The 24,238-nt window shown below is 34.0% G+C and overlaps 3 protein-coding genes across 5 annotated transcripts; 1 reads left to right on the top strand and 2 right to left on the bottom strand.

Annotated features, from left to right (window-relative positions):
• Positions 1 to 536: 536 nt before the first annotated feature.
• LOC147521113 (mitogen-activated protein kinase kinase 9-like) lies at positions 537 to 1,685 on the bottom strand. Its single transcript, XM_086592192.1, has one exon. It carries the CDS (start codon positions 1,625 to 1,627, stop codon positions 656 to 658), a length of 972 nt encoding a protein of 323 aa, XP_086448318.1. The 5' UTR covers positions 1,628 to 1,685; the 3' UTR covers positions 537 to 655.
• A 2,517-nt stretch (positions 1,686 to 4,202) lies between these two features.
• LOC147521112 (NAD(P)-binding Rossmann-fold superfamily protein) lies at positions 4,203 to 10,797 on the bottom strand. 2 transcript variants are annotated; one of them, XM_086592057.1, is made up of 11 exons: positions 10,648 to 10,797; positions 10,523 to 10,575; positions 10,179 to 10,287; positions 9,738 to 9,885; positions 9,410 to 9,622; positions 8,358 to 8,492; positions 7,768 to 7,902; positions 6,624 to 6,839; positions 6,022 to 6,146; positions 5,270 to 5,327; positions 4,203 to 4,495 (listed from the first exon to the last, which is right to left on the bottom strand). In XM_086592057.1, exons 1-11 carry the CDS (start codon positions 10,737 to 10,739, stop codon positions 4,385 to 4,387), a joined length of 1,395 nt encoding a protein of 464 aa, XP_086448183.1. In that variant the 5' UTR covers positions 10,740 to 10,797; the 3' UTR covers positions 4,203 to 4,384. The 2 variants fall into 2 exon arrangements, with proteins under 2 accessions (XP_086448183.1, XP_086448251.1); XM_086592125.1 differs by lacking the exon at positions 6,022 to 6,146.
• A 4,980-nt stretch (positions 10,798 to 15,777) lies between these two features.
• LOC147521111 (cellulose synthase-like protein E6) lies at positions 15,778 to 21,553 on the top strand. Of its 2 annotated transcripts, none has more exons than XM_086591939.1 (8): positions 15,778 to 16,237; positions 18,398 to 18,713; positions 19,080 to 19,220; positions 19,315 to 19,446; positions 19,538 to 19,750; positions 19,920 to 20,144; positions 20,234 to 20,581; positions 20,900 to 21,553. In XM_086591939.1, the coding sequence occupies exons 1-8, from the start codon at positions 15,936 to 15,938 to the stop codon at positions 21,443 to 21,445; spliced, it is 2,223 nt and encodes a 740-aa protein (XP_086448065.1). In that variant the 5' UTR covers positions 15,778 to 15,935; the 3' UTR covers positions 21,446 to 21,553. The 2 variants fall into 2 exon arrangements, with proteins under 2 accessions (XP_086448065.1, XP_086448015.1); XM_086591889.1 differs by having other exon boundaries at positions 15,895 to 16,237; positions 18,395 to 18,713.
• Positions 21,554 to 24,238: the final 2,685 nt, after the last annotated feature.

Genomic DNA, 24,238 nt, shown 5'->3' with positions numbered 1-24,238 from the left:
TAACCAAATTATTAACATAAAAATTTAAGAACTTCACCAAAAATAAACTTATAACATTCTAAAACAATATTGTTGAAAATATTGGAAATATCGTCAAATTATCAATAATTGTATATCCTTTCTCTTATTTTGTAGTCCAACTCTGTTCACTGAGAACAATCTGCTCTTGAAATTCACAAGCAACCTAACTGGCTGTTATACTTTTAATCAATGTGCAGGGGAATGGAAAATTGTCAAGAATTGTCATATTATTTTTTGTTTGAAATATCTCCATCGCCTAGGAAATTTTGTTTATCTATGTTGCCCATTAAAATTTCAACCAAAATGAATTAATTATCAACCATCTCTCAGAAGTCAGAACGCCAACTAATGAGATCATGATTAACTATATCGTGATATATGAACAACTAAACAGTGTGCAAATTATCTAGGGGACTAATTTTTGAAGAAACAACATATCGCGAAATTATACAATATTTTACTGCATATATAGCATTCTGGATTTCCAATATAAAAATTCTGCCCAAACAAAAAAATCAATAAATAAAACTTCAATAAAATTATCTCGTTTTCACAGGCAACAATTCACCGTAAAAAGGATACCGACATATATACAAGCGGGAAAAAAAAAAAAAAAAATACATTATCAATCAGATCATCGATCTTGAGTAACGAACGGATGAGATAACAGCTGCAAAACCGTCCATCTTTTACTGGATTCTTTCTGCAAGCAACACTGAATAAAATCTCTAAATTCCACTGAAGCAGAACTTTCTTGCAAGCTAGGTGGTTCACCAAAACATATAGCACACATTAATGACGCCCAATCAGGTTTTTGCCCCGGAGGTGAAAATGGAAAATGACCAACATACAATTCTACCAAAGTAAGTCCCAAACTCCAAATATCACCAGCATAACCATTATAATTCGCACCATAAGTATCTGGATCAAATCTTTCTGGACTCATATAAGCACATGTACCAACATACGAATCACAAGGGTCAAGTGTCCGACACATAATTTTACTTACTCCAAAGTCAGCAATTTTGACTTCCATCTTTGAATTGACAAGAAGGTTTGACGGTTTTATATCTCGATGAACTATCTTATGGCTGTGAAGGTAGTTTAAACCGTTAAGAACTTGACGAGATATGTTGGCTAAAGAAGATTCTGAAAAGGTTCCAATAGTATGAAGGAGATTATCTAGTGTACCCGAATCCATGTATTCTAACACCATCGCGATATCACCTGATGGTTTCTCAAAGATTCCATGACAACGTACAACGTAAGGAGAATCTGTACGGCGGAGAATCTCCATTTCACGGAATATCTGACGACGTACAGTTGTGTCACAGTCTCCATGTATGACTTTTAATGCATATGTTTGTAACGTGCGCTTCTGGCGTACTTTGTAGACGGTACCACTATTGCCGTTTCCTAGAACTTGAAGTTTTTCAAGATCCGAGAGACGGTCTACTTCTTGATGATTGGTGGCAGTGGAGTGAGAAGAGTTAGGTGGAAGTGGGAGAGGGAGTGGAAGAGGAGGTGGGAAACGCGGTCGGCGATCGGTTGTTTCGGGTAATGGAAGGTGTAGGTTGAGTTGTGGACGTTTTCGAACCACTGCCATGGAGCTGAGATTAAGGATAGAGCTTCTATTTTTTTCCTTTATGGATAGGAAAAAAAGTTGGGACATTTGGTGGAGATATATAGGTGAGACTTTTGGATGGATTTATTGTAAAGGGTAATGCATGGTGTAAAGATAAAAGTATTCATTTACATTGAAAAGGGAAATAGTGAAAAAAACGTGCCGGCTGGATTTGACATTTGAGAAGGAAGCAACAAGGATGGTGAGACTTGAGAGAGAGTGAGGCTGAGAATGGGGTCAGTGAGACACTCCAAGCCGAAAGAGTAGTGGTGTAGTTGTGCCATGGGTGTCATTTTCAGCTAGTACCAAATTAAGAATCTAAATCCAAAATGCAAGCTGTTATATTGTTCAATTAAAATGTGCCAAATCATGTCTTGAATTTTGAAATTGGATACATTCATAGTTTCACACATCAGCCATGCAGTCATGGACTTAACTGTTATCTTCTACCAAATGTTTTGACGTCACGCAAGGTGTAAGATGTGATTTCTGAGAAGTATGCTCACTTATTAAATCATGATATGATTAAAGTCGACATTTTCACTAATTTCTTTGAATTTTCAGTTAACCGAAAAGTATTACAAAGTGAGAAAAGTGTTCAATTTCGCTGGGAATTTTGAGTTAATTGATAGCTCTTGTTACAATTTCGTTTGGTGATTTTTTAGTTTTTGGTCTACTCACGAAAAAATTTCGTGATTAAATTCTTATCTGTGTTAATTTGCTACGTCATAGATACTATCGTGTAAAAATACCATAACTACTCAACAAATTCTGACGAATTTTCCTAAATTCAAATCTGTCTCTTTTTGCACTGCTAGATCACTTATTATAAGTTATAACAACGTATCATCACGTGATTTTTTTGGTTTTAAACTCTATCTTTGTTGCTTAATAAGAAATATCTTTGTTGTCATTTTGTCAGTTAAGAACTAGATAAATGAAATTGCGATGGCTTTTTTTTGTCCTCGGAAAAGAGTTTACTTATAGGAGGGGTATAGTTGGTAGATAGGAGTTTAAGTAGGAATGAAGACGATAAATGCGGCTTTCATTTGGCGTCATTTCGTCTCTATCAAAAGAGACACGAAAGTGCTGAGTAAGTTCACACGTGACGGTTTGGTTGCCTTTCAAGAACACTAGCACAATCACACTCCATGACTCACCCAATAATGCTTGTTTTATAATCCCAGCTCCAATGTCCCATGCTCCCACTTGCGTTACACTGTTACTCATCCACTGAATTTAAAAGAAATACGTAGGGGCCTTCCTCACTCCTGAGTCCATAATGACATTGGCCATGGGATATAAACTATGGAATATATGCAAATTTGACGAATTGAAATGTTGAATTATTGCCTAACACTTGATAAACCTTGAACAAAATTTGTGTTTAAAATTGTCTATTGTCACAACTAAATGATGCTGCATTGCATTCTTCGAAGTTGTAACGGATGATTTGAGAAAGTTATTTTTTGTCTAAATTGTGAATTTGGATATTCATCAAAGCAAAAGTAGTTAGGTTCAGTTTACTGCCCAACAACCAATCTCCTAATCGTCACGCAATATCTCAAGCAATATCGTGTTTTGACTTTTGATGCACAACACCAAGCACAATGTTATTTTATTATGGTGCATTACTTGATTTGGTATGCCAAGGCAAATAAACACACAGATTTTGCTCACTGATAGCAATGCCACGCATCACACTAGTTATTGCTAGGGAAGGTATTGCTAGGGAAGGGGCCGTGAATTGTGTTGAACCTGCGGAAATGGATATCGACCGATTCTTTTTTATTTTTTTATTTTCCAAGTGGAAATTTTGACTTGATATGTTCGCCACATAAAGCAACTTCACTAATGATCTATGAGCTTCAATTTTGGGCAGTGTTTGATGAAAAATAAACTCCAGCTGCCTTCTTAATGAAATACCAACTATTCCCAATATGTAGGGACTAGAGACTTAAAAAGTTCCCATCAAGTGTGGGTTCATGGTGGCTAGCACCACTTGTGCTGGAAAACGATGTTGCATCCCCACAAGATCCATGTACCATCACTTGCTTATCTATTCCCCTAAAATCTAGATCCTTATTCTTGTTTCATCAGCCCATTAATCATTAACCTTTTTGCTCTGTTGGTGGTAGATTGCAACCAAATGGTCAGACTCAGTAATCCGATAGAATTTCTCTAATTTGAGTACCATTTGGCTCCATTCCAACATGTCAAACAAGCGCCCGTCCTAATGCCGTTCTCCATTACAAATGATTGTTGGGTAGTTAAGTGCGCTAGAGTTGTTGAGCAGTGTCATCACACATTTCACACAATCACACCTACTTGTCCAACCGAAATTGAGAATCATACAAACAAAATAATTCTTTTTGGCAGTACTCATGGGTCCACTTTATCCTTCCTTACAAAAACAAGGAATCTAGTGCTGAGTTATACTAAATTAATCAATAATGTCAGATTTAGTATTGCAAGTTGAATTTACCACATGTCAGATTTAGTGTGAGAAGAATTCTTTCTGATTCTTCTACATAAACCAAACTTTGAATCTTAGGAGCGACCAAAAGTATGGGAACTTCGATAAAATTATAAATAATAGCATGGCCATATGATCACGAAGTCTAACAGACAAAACCGGAGCTGAAGAAATAGAGAATAAAGACAGTTTTATTATAAGCAACATATAAAAGGGGAAAGCAGGTCCCTGCTGGTATTACTGTCGTGAATACTCGAAGATGGCTACAGACCAACTTCTACTTCAGCTCGCTTTAGCACAGATGTCACTCTAGTGAAGAACTCTGGTTCTTTTTCCTTTATTTCATCAAGTGTCCGCGATTCGTGTTCCTCAGCCTAAAGGAATTCATTCAATGACAAAACAATTCTCTCACACAAAAACTTCAAAAATGGAAAACAAGATACTAGATAAGGAATATATCATAGTTTTTTGCTTGTGCTCTTACGTATCATATATTCATATCCCTAACATTTATCATAGTGTCCATCAACCCTGAGACCAATAGCATGGTCTCGTGCTATGATTCTGTACAAAACTGCAAACAAAGCCACGAAATCTATGGCAAATACAGGTATCTTTGATCTAGTGCTATTCTAAGTTTGTCGACCTTTGATCTCTAATGGTACCCAAGTAATTTCAGGTTACAATCAAGCAATCAAACTTTCATGAAACTTGAGAAAATCTAACAAAGGTAGGAAAGTCATGGAGTGGCTTGATTTGAAACCTTAAAATACCTTCCTCTTCTCTAGTTAGAAACTAGTCACAAATGAAGGCATTCATCACAAAGCATCGAGGTAAGCCTATGCAGGCAGCAGAGAATTTGAACACGCCAGATATTATCATCCATATATTCAGTAAAACCCCAAATGGACACATCATTAGCAACAAACTCTTTGACACTCCAGGGTAATTTTCTTTTCCTTCGTTTGGGTTGGGGAGTTTGTGAGCAGGTCCTTGGGAATTTGGGAGTCTAAAAGTGTGACAGGGTTCAGCTTATACATTATATGCTGTTCTATAGTTGTTCTATAGTTAAATTTGAATATGCAATTACCATCATCTAAAAAATAGCAAGTCTAGGTTACACATATTAGTACAAAGAAATCTATTACCTCCTTGAATTTAAAAAGGATCAAGTTTGAGACAGATGCAGGCTTTGTTTGGTCCCACCTGAAAGGAAGTACAAAATAGTTGAAAAAAAAAAAAAGCAACGTCTGTTAAAACGATTACAATCTTCTCAACATCTATGTGCCCAAAACATGTTTCCGAGATAAGTTTACCGCTACTTATATTTATAGATGTAGCCATGGGCCTACAGTAAGTGACTCGGGCATTAAGTTGATATTAGATCACAGCACATGAACACAATTTCTAGCTTTACTTTATCAAGCGTGTATTAACTTTTGTTAGCAATAGTTCATCTAAAAACTAAGCGGACTCAATTATCAAATAGCATAAATGAAATGCATCCAACTGGTTACCGAGTTAAAAACACATAAAGATGTGCTAACAAAGATCAAAATTAAATATTGTGATGTTTTTTCTCAAAGCATGCCTGGCAACTATGGTCCAAAAACTAAAAATCCCTAGTCAAAGGTCTCTTCCAGATCTAATCTATTAATGCCAGATGAAATGGAAACGAACAAATGAAAGGTGTTTCACAATTCACACTAATGCTCAAACGAAATGTTCAATGGAAAAAGGACAAGTCATTGCTCATTAGAGCAAAAAGAGGCAGATTTCTATTTTGGAGGAAATTAACAAGTCTTCCCAGTGCTTTTCAAAATCAACTAAACCATAAGTCCATAACTAAACCAAAAGTTAATGTTCCTTCACTAATCAGAGTGATAGCATTTAATCTGACCTTGCAAGCATTAATTCGTTTACAGATCTCCACATTCCCCTTCCTACATCCTTTGAAGATTGATCTCTCGCACTTCTCCCATGCCACAACTCTTTTACGACATACCTCACTTCCTCGGTATCTACCTTAGAAAGTAAATCAAAGAACTGATGAGGAATACAACAAATTAACTCAATTAAGCTAGCAAATAAAGGGAAGTGTAAGATGTTTGACAGCATAGTGTTGAAGTGACAACATTAGCATCTTCAGGAAAAACAGTACAGTTAGGAACTTAGGACCACAGCTACTCAAAACATAGCAGCATAGCACAACAGCTAACATTTGATTTTCACTCCAACTAACTAAACCAAGAGGCATCAATGTATTAGGCACAAAAGTAAAAGTGCCCAGATCTTCGGATCCAAAGATCTTAATCAGACTATAAACCTCATCATCTAGGTACTAGACAGAGTATGAAGGTAGAACAAATTATGTATACCAGGGTCAGACGACCAGACAACATGTTGCATACAAATCATGTTCTATCATCAACCAACAACAACAAAGAGTTTTCATGGGAAAGAAAATGCTTAAAATGAGCACAAAACATCAAATTTCCACACCTGAACTTGCGCAGATGTTCCATATATGATCTCCTCATGTTCGATAAGGCGTTGATGAAGAATTCGATAGTGATCCAGATCCAGGTTCACTATTGGCTCTGTTTCGACATGCAATTCCGTAAGCTCTGTCACTACGTAGGATGCCATCACCTGTCCAAAAATTGCGGGAATGGTTCCTAGAACAGGAATAATGCGGACTCTGAAACCTGGAACAATCTGATATCAAAATTCCCAAGTTACAATATCAAAGCTAAAGCACTTAACAATTACAACATGTAAATTTAACAGAACCAGATGACAAAATATGGAAGCACGCAGTTATAAAACATTGGTCACAGAAATGCTATAATAATATGATAATGAAACAGACCTGTTACAGAATGTTATTGACCTGAATACTTGATAAATTGACTTTTAGTAATTAATTTTCTGGTTTTGTGTTCAGTTGATTTCAAACATAAGTATGCTTAGTATGCTTGTTTTTAAGTATCTGTTAACATTTCATAGATGCTCACACAATAATATGAAGGCTATACAAAAGAAGATTGTACTTCAATCTAGATTGACACTTCTATCAAAAGCATTTCCATCCTTTGTGCAAACATGTAATGTTTCAGCATAATTAAATACACAGTTTCCAACATAAATTTTCAATTTTCAGATCAATGCATGCCTCGATGCTGATACAATCAAGTATGATCAGTAATCAGTTTAAAAGAAGAAAATTGAGAGACTCTAACAACAACTAAAAGCAAAGTAAAAAAATGATTTAAAGTCAGTCACTTGTCCTTAAAATCCAAAACAATTTTTTATTCGTACTTTTCAGTTCCTTTCGTGGGAGTGACTAACAATTCACATGTGGCATGGCGGCGGAATGCCAAATTTTATCTATAGATCTTACAATTGCATATTTAAAAGTTGAATCGGTTTACTTAGTTTTAAAAACAATGTTACTATATTATAATTAATATTGACTAGTATATATGAGATACTCATATACCTATATAGTCCACTGTAAATCCAGATTGAGACTCCACTAAAAAAAACAAATATATAATGGTCATAAGAACAAATAGGAAAGTAACTACCAAAGGAAAGAGAGAGAATAAACCTAGAAATCCCAGTGCAAGCATAAGGTATTCACCTGATAATCTGAAGGATTTTCTTCATCGCCAGTAGAACCCTTAAATGGAAGCAGCTTTACTTTGGGTTTCTCTAATGAAAAGACCACAGGTATTCCACCTTCAATACCGTGATCCTTCTTCAAACGGTATCTTACCTGCAGAATAACATTTTCATTGGAAAACCATACAAACGCTTGCCGAATGAAAAATGTTTTCCAAAACAATGTGATGGAGAGTGTCGTAACTTATATGGGTCAGTCATGCATTTTCTTTGACTGTTGTATTTTGTGGACTGCTCAAGTACCAGGGCAAAATGTGTTTTTTCCTCTTAGTAGATATAATTAAGATGTGGGTCGTTTTGAAGACAAGGAAGTACAGTTATCATGTACAAGTCTTCTCTTTTCTCATGGTTGGTTAGGTAGCAACTACATGAGTACATGATATATTTGATAATAACTTTACCAACCATAGTCCTAATTTTTTTGTGAATAATATGAATATATACAATGCTGAAATGTAGTACACATTTTACTTATACTCATGTAGTAGCAAAAAGATAAAAATTCTTAAAACAGGAACGTTTCCATTATTAACCAGGGAAGAATCATACAGTGCGAGATAGTGGGTCGTTTATCGATTCTCTTAAATCAGCAACTCGAATTCTTGTTGGGTCTGCTCTAGCCCCAGCACCAGTTGCAGAGATGACTTTCAAACCCCTGTGTACACATGCAGCAAGAAGTGCAACCTGTAAAAACAACCTATCAACCACTAAAAATGACAATAAGATACAAAATCCATACTTGATTGGGTTACATAATGGGATTCAATCATCCACATTCTAGTGTACTACAGCTATGTCCAGAATGAGCCAATTATTTTACAAAAACACAAGTACATATCCAGCCAAATCAATCAGGTCTGGAATTCCAAGTCATAACAATTTCAAACAAGGATAAAAACAGAATTGGGTTTCAGTGCGACAACTGATCACGCCTGCTGTGGCCGAAACAATTGGGAATTAAGCAAGGATATAATCAGATATGCCAATACTTAATACACGTACAACGAAATCACTAATATATGAATAGCTCTGAAGCCAGCGTCTGTCTAAACTCTAAAGGTGCTCAACTTTAGATAGAAAGTTTTCAGCTTAATTCCTATTTTGGCAAAACAACTTAGCAATCGTATTGGGGTACAAATACAACTATATAAAGGACTACTTAACACTTAACAGTACATGCATGTGTCCGCGTGCCCACTAACATCCCTCTGACACAAGGCGCATGCTGCACGGGGCTCACACTTTGTCAAATCCTCACGCATGGGCGAAACTGACAGAAGTGTCATGAGCACGGAGGCATTCTTTTTGGTGAGGCCCGCAGGCACATGTGGATGGGACCTTTCCTATAGACACTGTTTACGATTATACGTTGAGATTTTCTAGATACAAAAGTCAACATGATGTTGGATCCTGAGCACTCACATCATATCGGCATACATAACCTGGGAAGGGCAAAGCTTAAAAGGGAAAGGAAACAGAAAAAACGGACATGTACTGGCTGAAGCCCCACATAAGGCCAGCTTAAGCTGATGTGCTTTTCAAAAAGCTTAGGTACATGGCTAGAACATTATATCCACCAGGTATATGACAGCAAAGATTACCTTTGTATCAATATTATCAATACAGTCCAGAACAAAATCAGGATGTCCTGAAAGAAGTTCTTCTGCAGCCGATGCGTCGAACAGTTGCACTCTTGCATCTATTTGGCTCTCTGGAAATATTGTTGAAAAGTGCTTCTGAAGGCAGAGTGCTTTTGGAATTCCAACATCTTCCCTCGTCGCCACAGCATGTCGATTTAGTGATGAAAGTGATACCTTTTCAAGTAAACATAAATTAGTATGTATAATATCTAAATAAAAGTAGCATGCATGCATACGAAATTAGTATGTGTAATATCTAAATAAAAGTAACATAGACAAGGTAAGGTACCTGATCAAAATCCACAAGGAGGAGCCTTCCAACCCCTGATCTCAAAAGCATGGAAGCCGCATGGCTCCCAACTCCTCCAAGACCTATGATTATAACAAAGGACTCTGTCACTTTCCGCTGAGATTCCAGACCGAAAAACTGGATATTCCTAACAATGAAAACAAAACAGCTGAGCGCAGGTTTTCTTGAATAGTTAGAGATGGTAGCTGTCTATGACCCGGTTTTCTCATTTCCCTCTACATAAAACATATTTGCTTAAGTTATTTTGCTCTCAAGTCTTGATTCTTCAGTTTGTTCAGAAGCAAAACATACCGAACAAAAGTTACTCATACAACACTACTAAGTGGAAAATTTCTAAATCGTATATCGTACAACTGTATATCAGATTTTAAAGAAAAATAGAAAGAAAGAAAAGATTTCGAAACCTAGCATGATATATACCTAGTAAGTTGTTCAGAGACAATTTCGTCACTTAGGATGTCCAAACCAACTGTCCCATTCGTAGCAACATCACAAGCCCTTCTACCTGTCTCCAATGTACACTCTTTCACTGTCAAATACCAACCAGGCACGACACGATTAGACCAACAAGTTCTAGTCAGAAGAACAATGTTGCATCATATAATAAGACACTCCATTTTGTACAAATTTTATGTGGTTTGGGTCATTTTGTACTTTGTTGGATTCCAAGACAAGTGTCCATGCAATTGTTACGTTGTACACTATGCAATGTGATAAATTTCAAGCAGTCAAATTAAATTTTATAGTAATGCAAGCATACTTACTGATTTGTTTCGTAGTAGCTTTGTTACTGCTCTGTTTTACAATTGCAAGTTTTCTGGTAAAAAAAATAATAATGATTATAGGAAAGAAAATTTAAAATATAAAATGATTAGTTAGTTTACTTTACCTTGAGAAGAGCTGTAAAAGAGCAAGTGTAGAAATAGAACCCAATAGAGTTCCTGCTCCTACCAAAGCCAAGCACTTCAATTTCTCCTCCATTTCCTTTTACTATTTCTTCAACTGTATGAAAACTTTGAAGGAGAGCAGCAAAAAATATTGGAGGGGAACGGGAATATATATACAAGGTTCAAGGCCCTACCCGCTTTTGACTCAAGTAAAAGCCCGTTTTCCAAGATTATGGCCCAATGGGTCGAATTGATAAAAACGTTATGTAAAACCCGATTTTTGTTGGTCTGGATTTGGCTTTGTAAAATCAAAACCCGACTCGGTTTTGAGTTGGGCTTGGGTTAGAATATCAAAAAACCGAAAAATCCGAGCCCATGTGCATATATCTATATTTATATCTATCTATATCTATATCTTAATATTAAAGCTCCCGCAAGGGGTATTTTTCGAGCTCTATTAAAATTTCACGTCATCTCCTATTAAAACGAGAATTTCTCTCTTATTTGAAAACGGAATTTCTTCTTCTATTATAACGGAATTTTCCTCATATTAAAACAAATTCTAACACTTTTAATTAAAGCGGGAATCCTTCTCCTATTAAAATGAGAATTCCTCCCCTATTGAAAATTAAGCGAAAATCTAACGTATCTAATTAAAACGGGAATCATTCTCCTATTAAAACATAATTTCTCTCCCAATTGAAAAAACAGGTTTTTAAAACTTAATTTAAAACAATTTGTTATAAAATTAAAAATAGTTAGCGACTAAAACGGTAGTCCCAATTTTTTTTTAAAAAATATAAATATTTTCAAAAGATTCCACAAGGGGTATTTTTCGAGCTCTATTAAAATTCCACGCCATCTCCTATTAAAACGAGAATTTCTCTCCTATTTGAAAAACGATACTCTTTTGTTATAACGGGAATTATTCTCCTATTATAACGAGAATTCCTTTTCTATTAAACAAATTATAGCACTTCTAATTAAACCGGAAATCATTCTCCTATTAAAATGGGAATTCCTCCACCATTGAAAAGGGAAAATCTAGCATATCTAATTAAAATGTGAATTATTTTTTTATTAAAACAAATATCTCTCTCCCAATTGAAAAAACGGTTTTTTAAAACTTAATTAAAACAATTTGTTGGAAAATTAAAACGGGTTAGCGACTAAAACCAAAGTCCCAATTTTCTAAAAAAAATCTAAATATTTTCAAAATAGCCAGTGCGTATGCACGGGCATACAAGCTAGTCTTAATATTAAAGCTCCCACAAAGGGTATTTTTCTAGCTCTCTTAAAATTCCACGTTATCAACTCCTATTAAAACGGGAATTATTTTCCTATTGAAAAGAGAAAATTCTAACACTTCTAATTAAAACGGAAATCTTTCTCGTATTATAATGTAAATTTATCCTCTATAAAAAAAATAATAAATAAATCTAACACTTCTAATTAAAATGAGAATCATTCTCCTATTATAAACGGGAATCACACTTTTAAATTAAAATGGGATTCCTCTCCCAATTAAAATACAAATTTTTAAAACTTAATTAAACCAATTTGTTGAGAAATTAAAACGTGTTTTAAGAACTTGATTAAAACAATTTGTTAGGAAATTAAAACGGGTTAGTAACAAAAACAGAAATCACAATTTGTTAGAAAATTTATATATGCATAGTTATGATTGTTGAGTAAATATATAAAAGAGTTGGTGCATATGCACGGGTCTATTTTCTAGTCTTAAGATTAAAGCTCCCACAAAGAGTATTTTTCGAGCTCTATTAAAATTTCAAGTCATCTCCTATTAAAACGAGAATTTTTCTCTTATTTGAAAAACGTGAATTTCTCTTCTATTATAACGGGAATTCTTATTATATTAAAACAAATTCTAACACTTTTAATTAAAGCATAAATCCTTCTCCTATTAAAATGATAATTCCTCCCAAATTGAAAATTAAGCGAAAATATAGCGTATCTAATTAAAACGGAAATCATTCTCCTATTAAAATAGAATCTCTCTTCCAATTGAAAAAATGGGTTTTTAAAACTTAATTTGAAACAATTTGTTAGAAAATTAAAACGGATTAACAACTAAAACGGTAATCCCAATTTTCTAAAAAAAATATAACTGTTTTCAAAAGAGTCGGTGCGTATGCAAAGGGCCTACAAGCTAGTCTTAATATTAAAGCTCCCACAAAGGGTATTTTTCTAGCTCTATTAAAATTCCACATCATCATCTCTTATTAAAACGGGAATTCATTTTATATTTATTAGACACTTTTAATTAAAACGGCAATCGATTTCCTATTAAAACATAAATTCCTCCTCTATTATAAAAAAGAAATTATAACACTTCTAAATAAAACATGAATCTTTTTCCTATTAAAACGGGAATTTATTTCCTTTTCAAAAATATAGCATATCTAATTAAAACAAAAATTATTTTCCTATTAAAACGGAAATCATATTTCTAAATTAAGTCAACTATTAAAACGGGGTTAAAAAATGGGTTTATAAAACTTAATTAAAACAATTTGTTAGAAAATTAAAACGGGTTTTTAAAACTTAATTAAAACGATTTGTTATGAAATTACAATAGGTTAGCGACTAAAACGGGAATCACGATTTGTTAGAAAATTTCTATATGTATATAGTTATTATATAGTTATGATTGTTGAATATGTTTTCAAAAGAGCCGGTGCGTATACACGGGCCTACTTTCTAGTATATATATTAAAGCTCCCACAAAATGTGTTTTTCTAGCTCTCTTAAAATTCCACATCATCAACTCCTATTAAAACGAGAATTCTTTTCCTATTGAAAAAGAAATCTCCTATTGAAAAAGAAAAATCTAATACTTCTAATTAAAACAAGAATCCTTCTCCTATTAAAAATGGGAATCATACTTCTAAATTAAAACGGGATCCCTCCCTCAATTAAAAAATGAGTTTTTAAAATTTAATTAAAATAATTTGTTGAGAAATTAAAACGAGTTTTTAAGACTTGATTAAAATAATCTGTTAAAGAATTAAAACAAGTTAACGACGATAACATGAATCACGATTTGTTATAAAATTTATATATGTATAGTTATGATTGTTGAACAAGTTTTTAAAAGAGTCGGTGCGTATGTACGGGTCTATTTTTTAGTATATATTAAAGCTCCCACAAGGGGTATTTTTCGAGCTCTATTAAAATTCCACGTCATCTCCTATTAAAACGGGAATTTCTCTCATATTTGAAAAACGATAATATTTTTTTTTACAACGGGAATTCATCTCCTATTATAACGGGAATTTCTCTCCTATTAAAACAAATTCTAACACTTCTAATTAAAACGAGAATCATTCTCCTATTAAAATGGGAATTCCTCCCCTATTGAAAAGAGAAAATCTAGCATATCTAATTAAAACATGAGAAAATCTAGCATATCTAATTAAAACATAAATTATTTTTCTATTAAAACAGGATCTCTCTCCCAATTGAAAAAACTGTTTTTTTAAATTTAATTAAAACTTCATTTAAAACAATTTATTATAAAATTAAAACGGATTAGCGACTAAAACGGTAGTCCCAATTTTCTAAAAAAAATTTAAATATTTTCAAAAGAGCCGGTGCGTATGCACGGGCATATAAACTAGTCTTAATATTAAAGCTCCCACAAGGGGTATTTTTCGAGCTCTATTAAAACTCCACATCATCTCCTATTAAAACGATAATTTATCTCCTATATGAAAAACGATAATTTTTCTTATATTATAACGAGAATTATTCTCCTATTAAAACAAATTCTAACACTTTTAATTAAAGCGGGAATCCTTCTCATATTAAAATGAGAATTCCTCCCCTATTAAAAATTAAGAAAAAAATCTAGCGTATCTAATTAAAACGGGAACCATTCTCCTATTAAAACAGAGTTTCTCTCCCAATTGAAAAAATGGGTTTTTAAAACTTAATTTAAAACAATTTGTTAGAAAATTAAAATGGGTTAGCGACTAAAACGGTAGTCTCAATTTTCTAAAAAAAATATAAATATTTTCAAAAAAGCCGGTGCGTAATTTCTCCATATTTGAAAAATGGGAATTTTTCTTATATTATAACGAGAATTCTTCTTCTATTAAAACAAATTCTAACACTTTTAATTAAAGCGGGAATCTTTCTCCTATTAAAACGAGAATTTCTCTCCTATTTGAAAAACTTTTTTTTTTTTTTTTACAACGAGAATTCATCTCCTATTATAACGGGAATTCCTCTCATATTAAAACAAATTATAACACTTATAATTAAAGCGGGAATCATTCTCCTATTAAAATGGGAATTCCTCCCCTATTGAAAAGAGAAAATCTAACATATCTAATTAAGACGGAAATTATTTTTCTATTAAAACATGATCTCTCTCTCAATTGAAAATACGGGTTTTTAAAATTTAATTAAAATTTTATTTAAAATAATTTATTAGAAAATTAAAACGAGTTAGCAACTAAAACAATAGTCCCAATTTTTTTAAAAAAATATAATTTTTTTTAAAAGAGCCGGTGCGTATGTACGAGCCTACAAGTTAGTCTTAATATTAAAGCTCTCACAAGGGGTATTTTTCGAGCTATAGTAAAATTCCACGTTATCTCCTATTAAAACATAAATTTCTCTCCTATTTGAAAACGGAAATCATTTTTTACAATGAGAATTCCTCTCCTATTATAACGGGAATTATTCTCCTATTAAAACAAATTATAGTACTTTTAATTAAAGCGGGAATCTTTCTCCTATCAAAACAGAATATCTCTCCCAATTGAAAATACGGGTTTTTAAAATTTAATTAAAATTTTATTAAAATAATTTGTTAGAAAATTAAAACGGGTTAGCTATTAAAATAGTAGTCCCAATTTTCTAAAAAAAATCTAAATATTTTCAAAAAAACCGGTGTGTATGCGCGGGCCTACAAGTTAGTATATCTTGTATTTATCCCTTTGTCTTATGGTTAGCGGAAGGCTGAAATTAATCGCGTGTATAACAAAATCATTTCTTGTTGCAGTTGTCGGTACATAGAAGTGGGTGTTAGTCTTCCCCATGCAATCATTGTTTGAATTTTTTTGGTTTTAGCTAATAATTATTTTGCTATTGTCCAAAAAAATGGATTTAGATATTGGCAACTCTTAGACTTTTATAGTACTCATCCCTCATTAAGGACGTCATGTGTCAAAGAAAATAATACTGGACAACAACCATTATTGATAGTGTACGTTGTGTCTACCTAGCTATATATATTTGCTACACCTGCACTACCACATAAATGTTTAAGAGAGAGAGAGAGATGGAAAGTACGGGTGAGGGAGAAGGATATCTTCCTCTCTTTGAGACGAAAGAAGCAAAAGGTCAAAACGCATACAGATTGTTTTCCTTGTCCAGGTTCGTAGGAATCATCATGGTATGGGTTTATAGAATAACTTATACACCAGTGGAACTAGAGCAAAGATGGGCTTGGATATTCTTATTTCTGGCAGAACTGTGGTTCGGTCTTTACTGGGTAGTGACTCAATCCAATCGTTGGAACAGCGTGTGCCGTTATACCTTCAAAGACAGACTCTCTAACAGGTACAAGACTCTCCATACTGTAGAGTCTACTTGGTCCAAGACTCTTAAGCCGATACTTCCATTTTTTTCAAGTCTATTTATTATATGCATAACCAGTTAATCAAGGCAAAGTTTTGATTCGTGATTTCCAACAGTTTATTGCAATGTTTTGAAAACCGAACCGGTGAACCGATTTTTTGTTAAAATGGTTCAACCAGGTTCAACCATGGTTCGACTCGGTCGGACCGATTGATGTTTATTTAACAATTTTTTTAATAATTATAATAATAAAATAAATAAATATATATTTTAATTCAATATTAATTGGTATTATATATCAAATATTATCAATTTTATCAAAATTTCCGGTTTATGAACCGGTTCAACCGAAAACACAAACTAGACCGTAGTCCATGTTGGTTTTAACTGAACCGAGTTTGTTCCAGTCGACTATTCTAGTTTTTTCTAAACACTGATCAAAACGAGGTTCAACTTGAACCGGGACTTAATTGGTTCAACTTGAACCGGTTCAACTACGGTTTAAATTTAAATCGATGGTCTAACCAAAAACTCAAATTATATCTACCCGAACCGAAAATTTACCGATTCTGGTTGGACCCCGATTCAACCACCGGTCCGATCCGGTTTTCTAAACACTGGTTTATTGTGCTCTTTTTTTGTTCTAGTTTAGTTTAGATAAGGCATACCATGGGATGTAGCAAGATGAGATAATCTACTATCTATATACTAAAGTAGATATTTCAATTGAGGATTTTCTCTCTCTTAGGTGACACTCTAATATGAGAGTTAGCATTTTCTAATAGCCCTTACAATCCTACCATATAGATTTCTTTCTTAATTAAAACTCTTGACTTCTTGAGAAACCTAAAGACCTCTAAATTGGCAAAGTTTTCTATATTGCCTCTGCTTATCTCTCTTGAGTCTCGATTTATATATATTTTTTTGATGGGGCATAAAATATTTAATACGTTGATAGAATTAATCCGTTGGAAAATACCAGCACACAACGAGAAGATTGGTGTGGTTATATATTTTTTTAAGAGACAATATTTATGAGCTAGAAACTTTTTGATATAAACTTTTACATGGGAGAGCATGCATAAACGTCGTCTATTAGGATCTTTATAAATTGTTGACCTTAACTCTTCTGATTTTTTTTTTTTTATCTTCACCACTGGTAATGCATAACCGACGACAAAGAAGAATTCATCAATATTAGTGATGATTATTGAAGATTTGCATTGTTTCAATTATTAATTTGTTTGTTTACTTAAATTTACACAGAACAAGAGTCAATTAAAGAAATTATATTGTACGTTCAAAAATAGTCTAGACACTATGTTCTTTGCATTAATTTTTGTTTAACATGTTATTGTTCCACTCAGTCCGACATTACATGAATCACACATTATAAAAGTAATACTTGAGAAGAGAGATTGTGCAAATGAAGCAAATTGTTAGTAATGTTAGTAGTAGGTCACTGGATTTAGTAGCTTATACTCCTAGAAGACTTCCGTGAAAGAGTTATATAACTTAAATCTTTTCTATCAAAAAGTGCTAGACCAAAACCACAATCGAAAATGGATGCCTCACCTGGACTGCATAGGGCACATGTGATAGATTGATAGAGTACGCATTGGAGCATAAAACACATTTGATCTTAATAGTGTTTGGAGCATAAAACACATTTGATCTTAATAGTGTTTGTTACAGGGAATAAACAATGTTCGGATATTGTGATTTATATACCCAAAATACCTAACAGATCTCGGGCATACGCGCCCAGGCACAAAATCTAGTAATAAGACTATTTACGAGTTTACGTCCCTTGACTATATGTCTATATAGATGTTAGTTTCTCCAATTCTGCTGTATTTCGGATCTATCCTACAAACTATATATATGGTAGAGTGGTAGACAAGGCCTTTAAACCGCCTTTGTTGACTAAAAACTTACTGGATACTCCGCGTTATAGGATAAAGCAAATGAGCAAATCCTGATATTTTAGGGGTGACGGGAAACCGCAATGCTCTTCAATGTTAGAAAGATGATTTTACAGAATTTATTATTATTTATTAGTATGTTAGAATAATTCTATTTGAAAAAAAAAAAAAAAAATAATGGCAAATTGAACAAGTACTTCTATGTCTAATGAAGCAGATTTGAGGACAAGTTGCCTGGGGTTGACATATTTGTATGTACTGCGGACCCAACAATAGAGCCACCTATGATGGTGATTAACACCGTCTTATCAGTTATGGCGTACAATTATCCAACTGAGAAGTTAAGTGTGTATCTATCAGACGACGGTGGGTCAGATTTGACCTTCTATGCTCTCCTTGAGGCCTCTCATTTTGCCAAGCATTGGATACCTTTCTGCAAGAAGTTTAACATAGAACCGAGGTCGCCAGCTGCTTATTTCTCTACAAAGGCTGATCCTCTTCTTGTTGATAGTAACGCTTTGTCATCCATCAAGGTCCGTCTTTTAGATTATAACTATTATTGTTATTGTTATTATCATATATATGGTCCTAGAGACCTAGACTCTGCATTACGGTAACCAAGGACAAATTTGTTCAAATTTTTGTAGCAGTGTGCATTCTCACCTCCCGGTATCATTTGTTTGTTAGGTATTTTAATAACATAGAAACCTAAGAGTCAGACTTAAAACAGATCAAATGGATGACATGGTGATGTGGACATGCACACAGCTCTTCAGTATGTGTAGCCAAATTCATTTTTATTGCTTTCTTACCAATACTTTGACAACTTTAGCATGTCGTAGTGTTGTACTACTTAGTTTCTTACCAGATGCATAACTGTTTTCCATTCGATATAGTAGAAATTGTACGATGAAATGGAGTATAGAATTGAAACAGCGACTAAGTTGGGTCGAATTCCAGAAGACATTCGAATAAAACATAAAGGATTTTCTGAATGGGATTCAGTTTCATCTCCACGTGACCATCAAACGATTCTTCAGGTACCAGACCATATTCATAGTGCGCAGTCGCAGCTAAGTTCACAGTGCAGATGAACATCTTTACTTAATGTTTGCAATACCATTGTCCCTTTAGGTACTAATTGACAGAAGAAATCCTTCTGCGGTTGATATTGAGGGAGGTTCAATGCCGACGCTGGTTTACTTGGCACGAGAGAAGAGACCAAATCACCCTCATAACTTCAAAGCTGGAGCTATGAACGCATTGGTAATATTGCTTAGCATCAAACATTGCAGTAATGATAATTCTTTCAACAATCATCCTAACTAAGTTCACTGGTAATATTGTCATTGTGTAGATAAGGGTGTCATCAAAGATAAGTAATGAGAAAATTATTCTCAACATCGACTGTGACATGTATTCCAACAATTCTGACACCGTGAGAGATTCACTATGTTTCTTCATGGATGAACGGAAAGGGCATGAGATTGCTTTCGTACAGTTTCCTCAATGCTTCATCAACATCACTAAGAACGATATATATGGCGGTTCACTAACTGTCATCACCAAAGTAAGTACGGCAGATACGATGTTTGAAATGTGGGATTTCATAATTAATTTTATAACATATTTCCTTCTTTATTCATCAATATTTTTTTGGAACACTATATTTTTTTTTGCCTTCTTTATACATCAACCGGCCTACTGATTGCGGCTTGGACTTCTCTGTCGTTACAAAGGTGGATCTTCCTGGTTTAGATGGTTATGGCGGGCCACTCTATATAGGCACTGGGTGCTTTCACAATAGAGAGACTCTTTGTGGGAGAAAATATAGTAAGGAATATAAATTTGACTACAGGGAAATTGTTGAAGACAAAGTACAAGAAAGTATGACTGAACTAGAAGAGACAACAAAGATCCTAGCTGATTGCACCTTTGAGAAGGGTACTCAATGGGGAAAGGAGGTCAGTATATCTCTCTCTACATTTCGCGCATAAGCACACACATATGTATACTTGTAAGACTTTTTCATGACCTCGTTTAATATTTACAGATGGGTTTAAAGTATGGTTGTCCAGTAGAGGATGTTATAACTGGGCTATCGATTCATTGTCGTGGATGGAAGTCCGTATATTGCAATCCAACGAGGAAAGGATTCTTGGGTGTCGCTCCCGTCACATTAGCTCAGACACTTGTGCAACACAAGCGATGGGCTGAAGGTAACTTTCAACTATTATTATCTAAATTTGGTCCCTTCTCATGTGGGCTAGGAAGGATCAAACTAGGACATCAGCTCGCATACTGTGTCTACGGCTTATGGGCACCTAACTGCTTAGCAACGTTATATTACAACGTTGTTCCACCGCTTTATCTCCTCAAGGGTATCTCTCTATTTCCAATGGTAAGCCTCTTTCCGTTTTTCATGTGTTTGTGAAGCATACTCTTTTCAATGTACATACTTACACACAAGTGCGCATGTCTAATAAAATCAAAAGAGCATCAATAAGCAGCTCTTGGACGAGTTGCATCTATAAGCCCTCTAAAATACAGTTTTTGGTTTTCTACTTAAAAAAGGTGTTTCTGATAAACCAATTCTCAAGACAGAAAGCTTGTCCTGGATGTAACAGGGTTCCTTCTTAATGTTCTTTGTAATTAAAGTTCCAATTATTGATTGTTGCGTTAAGGTTAACATACTAATCAAACTATACTCTTCAATCAGATTTCAAGTCCATGGTTTTTACCATTTGCATACTTGATCATAACCGAGACCGCATATACCTTAGGCGAATCCCTTTGGGCTGGTTGTACACTCCAGGGTTGGTGGAACGACCAAAGGATGTGGATGTATAAAAGAACAACTTCCTATCTCTTTGGCTTCATTGAAACCTTGTTGAAGTTGTTTGGGTTTTCAAATGCAGCATTTGTGATCACCGCGAAAGTTTCTGAAGAAGATGTGTCACAAAGGTACGAGAAAGAGATCATAGAGTTTGGAAACTCATCTCCCATGTTCATAATCCTAGCAACACTTGCACTGCTCAACCTTTTTTGCTTAGTTGGGGGACTTCACAGAATCGTTGTCAATATAGAAATCAAAGTTTTGGAATCAATGTTCTTGCAAATACTTCTAACTGGGATAGCGGTTATTATCAATCTACCTCTATACGAAGGATTATTCTTTCGCAAAGACAATGGCCGCATGCCAACCTCTGTCACAGTTAAATCAATTATTTTATCCCTATTAGCATGTTTTTTAATCCTGTACTAAAATTGCATTCAACTTATTCAATTATACAGAGAAGATGCTGTAAAATTTGAATGTGTTCAATTCTTGAAAGTGGGATTATGATATATAGTGTGTTACTGTGTTGTACTATTTTTTATTTCCTTTTTGCATTTGCATACATTTTTCCTTTGGATATTATAGAAATTGTACGAGGAGATGGAGCATCGAATTGAAACAACATCTAAGTTGGGTCGAATTCCGGAAGATATTCGAATAAAACACACAGGATTCTCTGAATGGGACTCAGTTTCATCTCCACGCGACCATCAAACAATTCTTCAGGTACCAGACCATACATATTCCAATCGCAGCTTCACGGTGGATATGAACAATCTTCCTTAGCATACGCATAAATGTTATTTTATTCCTTTAGGTACTAATTGGCAGAAGAAATCCTTCTGCCGTTGATATTGATGGAGTTCCTTTGCCAACGTTGGTTTACTTGGCGCGAGCGAAGCGACCTAGTCACCCTCATAACTTTAAAGCTGGAGCAACACCATTTGTAGTTACAATTCATGTATAACATACATGCTTACATGCTTAGAAGTTCACATTTGATAACATTTTTATTTAGATAAGGGTGTCATCAAAAGATAAGTAATGGGACAATTATTCTGAACGTTGACTGTGACATGTCATCCAACAACCCAAGTTTGACTCAAGTAAAAGCCCGTTTTCCAAGATAGTGGCCCAATGGGTCGAATTGATAAAAACGTTATGTAAAACCGACTTTTCATGGTCATTTGTTTTTGTAAAATCAAAACCACACCCTTGTCATTGAATTTTATCTTTAGTTAAAATATCAAAAAATCAAAAAATCGAACCCATGGGACATATCTATATCTTAACGTTAAAGTTCTGACATGTCTTTTTCAAAACTCAATTAAAATTTGACATCATCTCCTAAAGCTCGTTTTCCAATTTGAAAAATGGGTTCCTCTTGATTAAAAACGTTATAAAAAATCCGACTATTTTGTTGGTCCGGATTTGTTCCTTTTGTAAAATATAAAACCAATTACAAAACCTTTAATTTGGTTTTGTGTAAACTTGTAATATTATCAAGAAAACCGAAAAATCCGGCTTCAATGGGTTAGAACTTTGCATTTTTTCATTCCAATTAAAGCACTCTTTCATTTTTCAAGCTAAGAATTGAATGAGCGATGATTTAGTTTTTGGGCTTGGACCATTAGATCGGTTGGGCTTATAAAAATACAAAATAGATGATTCAATTATTGGGCTTGGACCATGAAAGTATTGGCTTGGGCTGGCTGGGAGGTATGTAACATACAATGTTTATTGTTTACCCATTTTTCTTGACCTATAGTGTGGCCTTTTGCCCCGAAAGTATATGCAAATTATGTTACACATCGAGGTTTCTTATCCTATTAAAACAAATTATAACATTTCTAAATAAAGCGGATCTTTCTCCTATTAAAACAAAATTTCTTTTCCAATTGAAAAAATGGGTTTTTAAAACTTAATTAAAACTTCATTTAAAACAATTTGTTAAAAAATTAAAACTGGTTAGCGACTAAAACGGTAGTCAACGGGTTAGAAAAAAAATCTAAATGTTTTCAAAAGAGCGGTTGCATATGCACGGGCCTACAAACTAATGTACGTATATATTTCAATCATTCTACTCTTATAAAAAATAAGGTTGAGAATCTCTATTTTAGATAGAATAATGTAATCAATAAGGTTAATTTTCTTTTCAAACAATCAATTTTTTTTATTTCATTAGAATATTTCAATTTCAGTGTTTTTTACCTTCTAATTCCAAAAAAATCCGAGAAGTTTGATCAACCCGACATAACCCGACCCAACCCGAATTGGTCAGGCTAGGACTTGGTTTAAAATTTTAAGGACCGACCAGGGCTTGGTCCCGACCTTGGGTTGAAGCATTTGAAACTCAGATTGAGCTCGGATTATGTCTTAACTCGACCCAACCCGCCCGAATTCAACCCCTAATGTAAAACTACCATGACATCACCGTTCTTAATTCTCATGCATTGTTCCATTCATTCCGACTTATCATGACTCTCAAAACAATTAGCTAATTCCGAATATTTTTGTTAACCTTGTCAAAAGTTGCTTTCAAATATTCAACCATTGCATTTGGAATATACTAGTTGTAAACTTGTAATGCAAATATTCAACCATCCTTTATGCATTTGGAATACACTAGTTGTAAACTTGTAATGCAAATATCAATTATATTTCGAAATAGATATTTTGTGATATTTTGTATATATAACAAATTTAATATTTACCATTATATTTCAAATAAATATAAATAATGTATCATGATATATCAAGAAATATCTTTTATGACATCACTATGGATTGTAAAATGCTTTTCCATATTCAATTGAATATCGCATATCGATATTTTTGTATGGAAAAAATATTTCCAATATCTCATGCGATTTTATATCAATTGTATGGATGGTACAATATGTATAATGTGATTTATTCAGTATTTTTTAGGATATATTTGTAGTACTTTTGTAGATTTCTACTATGGTTTCCTAGGACCAGGGCCGGCTCAACCCAAGGTGAGGCCTTAGGCGGAAGCTCTAAGTTGAGGCTTTTTCTTCAATATTTTGAAAATTTTCTTATATATACATACAATTGCTTAATAGAATTTTCCTTTGTGCTTTAGATCTTAATAACTCTCTAATAAATAAAGAAATGAAGTAAGAAGATTTGGTAGTTTAGATATTTATTGCTTTACTGGAAATTCCACATAAGTAAACGTTAGTTCCAATAAGTTTG

Source organism: Coptis chinensis, chromosome 1 (assembly GCF_015680905.1).
Source record: "Coptis chinensis isolate HL-2020 chromosome 1, ASM1568090v1, whole genome shotgun sequence".
In the NCBI taxonomy this organism is placed as follows: domain Eukaryota; kingdom Viridiplantae; phylum Streptophyta; class Magnoliopsida; order Ranunculales; family Ranunculaceae; genus Coptis; species Coptis chinensis.
The sequence above is the reverse complement of the archived record's forward strand: the minus strand, read 5'-3'. Positions and strand labels throughout refer to the sequence as shown.

Bases quoted from the DNA above. Each gene is read 5' to 3' on its own strand.
- LOC147521113 (XM_086592192.1), bottom strand. From the start codon at position 1,627: ATGGCAGTGGTTCGAAAACGTCCACAACTCAACCTACACCTTCCATTA.
- LOC147521112 (XM_086592057.1), bottom strand. From the start codon at position 10,739: ATGGAGGAGAAATTGAAGTGCTTGGCTTTGGTAGGAGCAGGAACTCTA. The intron at 6,840-7,767 runs GTGAATACCTTA...TTTTGATATCAG, and splicing joins AAAATCCTTCAGATTATCAG to ATTGTTCCAGGTTTCAGAGT. The intron at 5,328-6,021 runs GTCAGATTAAAT...ACTTCCTTTCAG, and splicing joins AACGAATTAATGCTTGCAAG to GTGGGACCAAACAAAGCCTG.
- LOC147521111 (XM_086591889.1), top strand. From the start codon at position 15,936: ATGTTTAAGAGAGAGAGAGAGATGGAAAGTACGGGTGAGGGAGAAGGA. The intron at 19,221-19,314 runs GTACCAGACCAT...TTGTCCCTTTAG, and splicing joins ACCATCAAACGATTCTTCAG to GTACTAATTGACAGAAGAAA. The intron at 19,447-19,537 runs GTAATATTGCTT...GTCATTGTGTAG, and splicing joins CTGGAGCTATGAACGCATTG to ATAAGGGTGTCATCAAAGAT.